Source organism: Cygnus atratus, unplaced genomic scaffold, assembly GCF_013377495.2.
Source record: "Cygnus atratus isolate AKBS03 ecotype Queensland, Australia unplaced genomic scaffold, CAtr_DNAZoo_HiC_assembly HiC_scaffold_198, whole genome shotgun sequence".
Classification (NCBI taxonomy): Eukaryota; Metazoa; Chordata; class Aves; order Anseriformes; family Anatidae; genus Cygnus; species Cygnus atratus.
Window position 1 is genome coordinate 16,045 of NW_026109791.1, and position 8,956 is coordinate 25,000.

Here is an 8,956-nt window from a genome sequence, read left to right on the forward strand (position 1 = left end):
TCAGCCCTTGCCGGTGGGCACCCGCTCGGAGGGCCGCAGCGCAGTGCCGGAGTGCACAGGGCGGCCACCCTCGGCCCGGAGACCCGTGGGGCGCACGGCTGCAGCTTTGCCAGTCCTCCAGCCCCGTGGCGGGCGGCCTCCGGGGAGAAGAGTCCTGAGTGGGGCCGGCCAAGGGTGCTGGGTGCAGGGCGGGTGGCTGGGGGAGCTCAGCGGCAGGGGCTGCAGCGCTCTGGGGGGGACTCCTCAGGGCGGTTCTGAAAGGAAGGGGCAGGGCTGGAGCGGCTGCCTCGCTCCTGGGGCTGGGGGACAGACCCCCCCTGACCCCCACCTCCCGGATGGCTCCTGCTCCCCACTCTTCACCCCCCGGCTCCCCCAGGCCTGCCCAGCCCACAGCAGCCCCACAGCCCCCCTGCCCCGAGGGTTGTGCAGCCTGCAGCCTGCAGCATCCCACAGCGGCACAGCCCTCACCTGGGGGTGCCACGTCCAGGCTCTCCTCAGCCGCGGTGAACTGCAGCTCAGCCCCGTCGGGCAGCAGGGAGCCACGGGAGCGGGGACACCGGTCCCCAGAGCGCGTCCTCCGCAGCACTGACTGGGGAGGGAAGAGACTGCAGGGGCTGCAGTAGTTGGGGGGGGGGGGTCAGCACGGTCAGGGTGGCAGCTTGGGGCTCCCCAGCTCTTACCTTCCTGGCCAGGGGGCTGCTGGGGGCTGAGGCGCTGCTGTAGAGGCTGAGGCTGGAGTTGGAGCGGCTGGGGGACAGCACTTTGGAGGAGGGGGCCGACTGGTTCCCCGTGCACTTGACTGCGGTGGCCCCAAAGGCATCTGGGGACAGGTACTTCTCGTTGATCTTCAGGTTGGTCCTGCCCTTCACTGGGGAGGGACAGCAGAGGCGGTGAGACCCAGGAGCACACAGCCCAGACCTGCGGGGCGCCGGCTGGGCGCGGGGACGGCCGTGCCCACCTCTGCAGGGGTCGTTCTTGACCAGGAACTCATCCAGTGCAATCCAGCCCCCGCCAACCCGCACCATCAGAGTGCTGCGCAGGATCCGCACCATCCGCAGCTGCTGAGACTCCCCGAACTGCAGGGAGAGGTGTGTGGGGGCACGGCGAGCGCTGGAGGGGTTTGGCTGGGCTGGGAGCTGGGCACGAGGGCAGGACCCAGCACCCAGCGGTGCCTGTCACCAGCCCACCAGGTCCCCCACAGCACTGCCCTCCATCAGCACAGATGCCGGGTTTCCCCCACAGACAGGCAGGGGAAGGAGCTCCTTGCTGGGGCGCAGAATGGGTGCTTTTGCCATAGGCATGTGGGAAAGAGGGCAGCCACCCATGTGCCCCTGGGGACAGGGATCCCATGGGACATGGGTGGCTCTCCTGTGTCCTCTCTGCACCACTGCAAAGGCTCTGACAGCAGAGGTCGTGGAGCTGGGGGACCTCAGCATGGTGCAGGCTGTGCGTGGGTGTCAGAGCAAGCCCAGGACCCCAGCCCGCGGGGCGACAGCAGCGCGGGGCAGCAGTGGGAGGCGGCACTTACCCGGTACCTGTTGGCGCTGATCTGCTCCACCTGGAAGCGCTTGGCGCAGTTGCACTGGGCCACCTGCCTGTTCACCTGGAAGACAGCCCACGTGGGTCAGACCCATGGCAGGGCACCAGCCTCGTGCCACCGCGGCCCCTTGGCCATACCTCATCCTGAATCTGGTCGGCATCCGCAGTCCGGCGCAGCGGGTCCCGGTTAGGGTGCAGGGTGCTGACAAATTCGTAGTAGTCAATGAAGCCGTCACCGTTCATGTCAAAGATGCTCGCCACGGCATTCATCTCCAGGACATTGGTGGGGAACTCTGGGGAGGGACAGGGACCCTCAGCCCCGCTGTCCCCTGCTCACCCCTGCACCGAGCCCAGCCAGCGCTGGCACTGAGCCTGGGTCCTCCTCCAAGGGGGGTGCCCAGCTGTCAGCTCCTGCCCCCGCCGCTCCCAAACTGCCCCGTCCCGGGGGGGCACAGCCCCATGAGCCAGCCCCAGCCCACCACGGGTCCTGGGCACACTCACTGGAGGAGAGGACACTCTCGATGAACTCCCGCTGGCTGATGCGCCCATCCTGGTCCCTGTCGATGCCACGGAAAACATCCAGGACACGGGACTTCATTTGGCTGATCCACTGCATGTAACGCTTTCTCCAGACCCCGAAGTCAAAGTGAGCAAATTCCTCCAGCTCGGAGAGGCACAGAGGAATTAGCACAGCAGCAGGAAAGCCCCTGAGTCCCCACCTCAGGACCCGTGCTGGGGCTCAGCCCCGATGCCGCACAGCCAGCTTGCTCCTGGCCCTGACCCATTAGAGATGGGTGAAGGGGACCCAGGACCCCCAGCTCGGGGTTGCACTGGGGAGCTGCAAGCTCCAGTGAGGCCGGCTCCGGTCACTTGGGGTCACCTTCCCCTGCCCATGGGGACGCATGGGGACAGGGTCAGGGAAGGCTCCCGGCTCTGCCTGCGCTGTTTCACCGAACCAGGGGCCATCCCCCTCCGTACCCACCCAGGGCCTGAGCTCCCGCAGCACAGGGCGGGGAGCTGCTGGCACGAGCCAGGGCCGCGGCGCTGCCGGGGCTGCCCCTACCTCCCGCAGGCGCTGCAGGGCCGTCTCCAGCCGGTACTGCCGGTCCAGAGCCAGGAGCCAGAGCTGCTGCCAGCGGTGCAGGAGCTGGGCCATGAGGGGCGTCTGGGGCTCCAGCCCCCCAAGTGGCACCGCCGGAGCACCCTGTGCCTTCCCCACGCTGCGGCGCCCTGCAGCCAGCAGAGACAGGGGTGAGGGCACGGCCAGGGGCCCGGGGCGCAGCATGGGGGCAAAGGGGCTCTTACGTGTGGCCAGTCTGCGGGCGGCTGGCGGCCCCAGCTCAGTGGCCAGCTTCTGCTTGCAGCTCTTGGTGACCTTCTCCACATCAGGTTGCTTGCGGTTCAGCTCTTCCATGAACACCTGCCACAGGAGGACGGCACTGAGCGCCCACCGGCCGTGCCAGACGGTCCGCCAGGCTGTGCCCCCCACCCGCCAGCACAGCTGGAGCATGGGGCTGAAGCCAGAGCGTGGCCACCCACCAACCAGCCCCAGGGGGCTCCTGCATCAGCATCCCTTGCAGTAGAAGCAGCAGCTCAGGCATACACCCAGAGCGCTGCATCACCACTGCATGTGCCAGCTGCAGCCACTGAATGCACCCAAAGGTCCTCGGTGGGGCTGAGTGCTCCCGCCAGTGCCAGGCAGGTACAGGGGAGGACGGCGTGCCCCCGGCCTGGCAGGGAGCTGGCTGCGGGGCCCTCACCGCGTGCTGGGCATTGAGCTCCTCCAGCTGCTCAGCCTCCTCCGGCAGCGGCTCCTGGTCCCGTAGGCTCAGTGCCTCCTCAGCAGCCGTGATCCAGTCGACGAGCTGGGCCATCTCCTCCCGCTCGGCCGCCAGGCTGGCCCGCTGGGCTTGCAGCCGCTCGCCCTGCTGCTGCGCCCAGCTCAGCACCTGCGGCAAGGAGCAGGGGCTGAGCCACTGGGGCTGGCGGCGGCGGCACGGTGCCGGATGCACGGCTGCGGGAGCGGTGTCGGCAGCCCCAGCTGTGCACTGCTGCGGGGGGGGTGAAGTCTGTGTCTGGGGTGCCACGGCCCAGCCCTGCTGTGGGGCAGGAGCACAAAACCCTGTCCAGCTGCCCCAGTGACCACAGGATAGGAGCACTGGGCAGGGACATGAGTGCTCCAGGACCCACCGTGCCACGGGGCAGGAGCATGGGGCAAGAACGTAGATGCTCCGGGACCTATCCCTGCCCGTGGGGCAGGGCCCGCTCAAGGGCCCGCAGGCCAGCTGGGTCAGGGCTGACAACTCTGCCCCGCATGTGCCAGGGGACCTTGCAGCTCCTGGGGGCTGCCACCAGTGCTTTGAGCACCACTCGTCAGCACATCCCTGCGGGTGGTGGCCAAACGTGCTTGTACCCAGGTTCATGCTGTTGCAGACGTGCTCACTGCCCTTGCAGCAACCTCACTATCTGGGGTGAGTGGGGCTGCGGGTGAGGGCAAGCCCCACAGGTAGTTGGGACGGGACTGTGCTGCTCCATACCCTGGAGCACCTTCAGATCAGATGCACGGGGATCCCTGCTCACTGAGGGCTTTTTGCAGGCGAGGGCGAGGGATCGGCCAAACCGGACAGACCCGTTCAGGGAGGAATGGGAACAGGGGAGGAATGGGAACGCTCTTTCCTGCAAACCCACAGAGCAGGGAGCCTCTGTGGGAGCGGGGTCCGGGTGGAGATCCCCAAGACTCCGCTCCCCAGGGACCAGGGGGACTGCCATCTCATGTGCGTGGAATGAGCCACCACCGGCCAGGTGGGGCTGGAGAGGCCGTGGGTGCTCCCCTGCGTGGCCCCAGGACAGGGAAGCAGGGGTGAGAGCGAGGGGTGGGAGGGCCAGGTCTGCAGCAGGAGGGACTGCGCCGGGGGACATCCAGCCCCCGGCAGGACCAAGGCCGGCTGCACCGGCTGGAGAAGGGGCCGGGCACCCCCAGCTCTGCCCAGCTGGGAGGACATCACCAGGAGCACCGGCAGTGGGAGAGGCGTGGGGCTGTGTGGGGCTCTGTGGGGCTGTGTGGGGCTGCTCCCTGCAGGGACGGACGGAGCCGGGGCACACAGCTCACCTCCTGGAAGCGGCTCTTGGCGACAGTGACCCAGGACTTGATGGTGATGATGGAGTCTGGGTGGCAGGTGGAGAGGATCTCCTCCCCCAGTGAGGTGATGCACTCCAGCTCCAGCTGCTGGCACTGCAGGGACTTCATCAGCTCCTGGGAGGGCATACGGAGTGTGGTGCTGTGGGGTCCCAGCCCCCCGCATCCTGCGTCCAGAGCCACCGGGACCGGCTCCCACCCAGCCGGGCATCCAGGCTGGGGAAGGGCGCTGGGTGCTGTGAGCACGTCTGGCCTTGCGCGGGGTGCTTGGGGCCCCAGATCTCCATGCCTCGGGGTGCTTGGGGCCCCAGACCCCACGTCTGGCAGCATCCCACATCATGGACAAGCAATGGGACATCCTGGAGCAAGATCGGAGATGTGTCTGGAGGCGGGGGCTGGCGGCTGGCACTGACCTGCAGCTGGTTCTGGCACTCCTGCACAGCCGCTTCCTCCTCAGGGAAGACGCCATACTTGAGGGTTTTCTCTGACTCGGAGAGGCGCCCCAGGAAGGACTGCACCAGGTTGTGAAACTCCTCTGCCTGCCACGACAGCCCAGGACATGCTCAGCGCCCACCCTGCAGCCCCCCACCCCTGGCCAGCCCCGAGCCCTGCAGCTGCCCATGAGGCACCCGGCAGAGCCGATTCTGTGCAGCCCCAGCCGCTCCCAGACCCCACAGCAGGACAGCGAGGATGATCTTCACCCCAAAGACTCCTTGGGACACAATTTTCCCTGACCCCCGTCGGTACATCCCCTCTGAGGAGGGCACCCCGTGCAGCACCCTGCCACACGCACAGGCACCCTCCACACGCGTGCACCTCCAGCAGGTGCCTGCAGCACCCAACTTGGCACCCTGCCGCAGCACCTTGCGACACGGCCACCCACAGCCCAGCACCCCACACAGCACCCTGCAATGCATGGCCACCCACAGCCCTGCAGCACCCTGTAACGCACGGCCACCCGCAGCCCAGCACCCCCCGCAGCACCCCGCAATGCACGGCCACCCATAGCTGTGCACCCCGCAATGCACAGGCGTGTGCAGCCCTCCCGTGGGGAGGCACCAGCTGCAGCCCCTGACCTTGCAGCCCCCCAGCTCACTGCCCGCACCTGCCGGAGCGCAGCCTCCAGCCGGGCCTGCTTGGAGACGGAGAGCTTGCAGACCAGGTCCCACCGTGTGCTCAGCTCCTCCATCTGCTTCTGCAGCCACTGGGAGTCCACGCTGCTGCTGCCGCGGGTCAGGTCCCGCACCGAGCGCTTCAGCATCTTGATGCAGCTGGCTCGCTTGCCCAGCTCCTTCTGGAAGACCTGAGGGGGAGAGAGCAGGAGGGAGTGGGAGGTGCCAAGTGCCCCAGGTGCACGGTACATGGGGTACATGTGGCACGTGGGGCACCCAAGCACTGCTCAGCGTGCTGGAGGGCCGCGGGCAGGGCTGGTGCAGAGCCCAGGGCTGCCCTGGGGCCGTCGCTCCCCAGGGGTCCCACGGGGCCAGAACACAGCAGGCAGCTCCCTGCATGGCCCGGGGACACCCACCTTATGCTTGTCCATCAGGTCACTGACCAGGTCCCGGTCCCCTCCAACAGGCACGTCCTCACTGAGCTGCGGCTCAGCACGGTACAACCAGTCCATGAGAGCCTGCAGCGCATCAGTGAACTTGCCTGAGAAGAGCAGGTCCTCCTCTAGCTTGTGCTGCCTGCAAGGGAACAGCCACAGCCGTAAATGCCTGGGATTGCCTGTGGCTGGGGACAGATCCTGGCTCTACCCCCAGGGGCCATAGCCCAGTGGTGCTGAGGAAGGGGGTCCCAAAGCAGGGAGTGGAACACCCAGGGAGGAAGGACTCTGAAGTGTATCCTGCCTGGGACCTGCACGGAAAGCAGAGCACAGGCATCCCACCCCATCCCATCCTGTCCTGTCCCATCCCCATCCCCATCCCCATCCCCATCCCCATCCCATCCCATCCCACCCCATCCCATCCTGTCCTGTCCCATCCCCATCCCCATCCCATCCCACCCCATCCCATCCCATCCCCATCCCAATCCCATCCCATCCAAATCCCCATCCCATCCCAATCCCCATCCCATCCCATCCCCATCCTATCCCACCCCAACCCCATCCCATCCCACCCCACCATCCAGCATGGGGCAGGTGCCCCTCACCTCTCGGTAGCCCGGCTGCACAGCGCATCCCAGCGCTCTTTCAGCTCCCCCAGCAGCTCCTCCAGCGGCTGCAGATCCTCAGGGAGCCTGGGCTCTCTCCCGTAGGGCCCTCCCGCTCCGCAGCGTGGCCTCGTACACTGGCCGCTTCGAGCGCAGCTCCCTCTGGAAAGCCTGCGGGCAGGTGGGGTGAGCCCGCCCGGACCCCGGGGCTCAGCGGGGCGGCCGGGGGTGCTGATGCCCCTCACCCAGGGGCTCTCTGTGCCCCCAGAGGCAGACGTGGAACGGTGCCCAGCCGTGGGGTGGGGTGGGCTGGGAGCTGGGGAGCCCCCGGCAGCCGCCCCGCAGCCCCCAGCTCTGCTCCCGCTGCCCTTGGCAAGGCAGCCCGCCCCAGTGGGACTCCCCCGGCCCCGCAGGGCTGGGCAGCAGCGCTCGCCCCTCACCTTGTGCTCAGCCAGCTGGCACTTGATCTCCTCCTGGCTCGTGGCCGTGTCCTGTGGCACCTCCAGGGCCTGCTCCGCCTCGTCCATCCAGTCCAGGAGCAGCCGCCGGGACTCGCTGAACTGCAGCAGGGAGGAGGGGACTTGTGCAGGGCGCACGGCGCAGCGTGGACGAGGAGCCAGAGCAGCACACACGACAGGGCTGCATGGCCCCTGCGCCACGGCACGAGCCACAGGCAGCGCGGCACAGCCCACGTGCCAGGGCGGCACGGCCCAGGTGCCGGCACAGCTCCCTGCAGGGCCTGTGCCCTCGCCACCTCGGCTGGGTACCTGCTTGGTGCGCTTGCGGGCCTCCTCCAGAGCTGCCCCGCGCTCCGCCGTGTGCTGCAGCACCTTGCCCAGCCGCTCCTTGGCCGTCAGCACGAGGTTCTGGATCACGGCTCCATCCTGCTTCCTGCTGAAGTCCTTCAAACGCGATGCAACGGCCTCCAGGCTGCTCAGCTTTTCCCCATGGGCGTTTGCCTCCTTCACCAGGGCCTGAGGGCAGCCGGACGTGGCTGGGGGGCATGGGCAGCCCCAGGGCAGGAGCAAGTCCCCGAGCCACAGGGCAGGCCCGCGCCGCTGCCGCATGGGGGGAGCCCTAGGGGCAGCCCAGGGGGATTTCCCCCGATGGTGTCCATGCCGGTGCTGGTCAGGACCTCCCTGGGTGGACCCCAGCCCCCAGGAGCCAGCCCACAGACTCGGGGCATCCCCCTGCGGGTGGGAGGGAGCCCTGCCAGCCCGGCCACACTTGCCTTGTGCTCCTGGATCTGCATGGTGACAGTGTCCAGGATGAAGCTGGGGGGCGTGGGGGAGCTGAGGAGCTCCTCTGCGTGTGCCACCCAGCGCAGCAGCTCCTGCATGGTGCCGTGAAACTCAGTGGTGACAGTCAGCCCCTCGGCCAGGCGCTCCTGCAGGCAGAGCGGGGATGCTGACCGGGACGGGCGCCCGCGGCCCCCAGAGCTGGGCAGGGTCCGCACCCCCGGGTGGGCAGCACGCCCCTGCCCCGCACACCTTCCTCTCCTGTGCCTCGGCGTGGACGCTCTCCCACTTCTGCTCCAGGATGCGCAGGCTGTGCTCGGTGCTGCAGGGCCGCGCCGCGCGGCAGGAGCCCAGGCAGCCGCTGCAGACGGTCCCGCACGGCGTTGTACGTCTCCTGCTTGGACTCCATCTCCTTGCACAGCTCCTGCCGAGAGGAGAGGCCGGGAGAGGCCGGTGTCAGTGCCCCGTGTTCCTGCCCTGAGCGGGACGGGGAACAGGAGGGCTCCAGCTGCAACTGGGGGGCCTGGCCAGGCAGGGAGAGGAGCAGAGGGGCTCTGCCCATCTGGGGAGGGGAGGAGGCAGAGAAGGGTCCCAGCACCCCAGCACAGAGAGGGGCAGGGGGGGCACCCCCAAGGGACGGCTCTGCAGCTTGGGGGCGTGGGGGAGCTCACCAGGTGAGCGGCGAGCTTCTCTTTGGTGGTGTCTGGGTGGCCCCACCCTGGCTTGTAGAAGAAGAGCTGCAGCTCCACATGCTCCAGCCACTGCAGCAGCTCCGTGATCTCCAGCGTGATGTCCTGCACCTGGGGGGAGGCGCAGGGGGCTCAGCACTGCCTCCACGAGCAGGGGACGTGGCAGCGGGGGCGGCCGCTGTGCTGTGCACCTGGCTGAGGTT

The 8,956-nt window shown here is 68.3% G+C and overlaps 1 protein-coding gene across 1 annotated transcript; it reads right to left on the reverse strand.

Annotated features, from left to right (window-relative positions):
- Nucleotides 1-847: 847 nt before the first annotated feature.
- Nucleotides 848-8,864, reverse strand: LOC118260126 (microtubule-actin cross-linking factor 1, isoforms 6/7-like; the record flags this gene model as incomplete). The annotated part of the gene is made up of 18 exons (XM_050716701.1): nucleotides 848-858; nucleotides 959-1,076; nucleotides 1,529-1,603; nucleotides 1,678-1,832; nucleotides 2,041-2,203; nucleotides 2,603-2,769; nucleotides 2,845-2,959; nucleotides 3,300-3,488; nucleotides 4,649-4,792; nucleotides 5,089-5,214; nucleotides 5,781-5,978; nucleotides 6,204-6,363; nucleotides 6,827-6,894; nucleotides 7,267-7,386; nucleotides 7,594-7,800; nucleotides 8,058-8,213; nucleotides 8,354-8,488; nucleotides 8,736-8,864. Coding segments are annotated over 18 exons (2,436 nt in total), but the record flags the coding sequence as incomplete, so codon positions are not given.
- Between the last annotated feature and the right edge of the window lie 92 nt (nucleotides 8,865-8,956).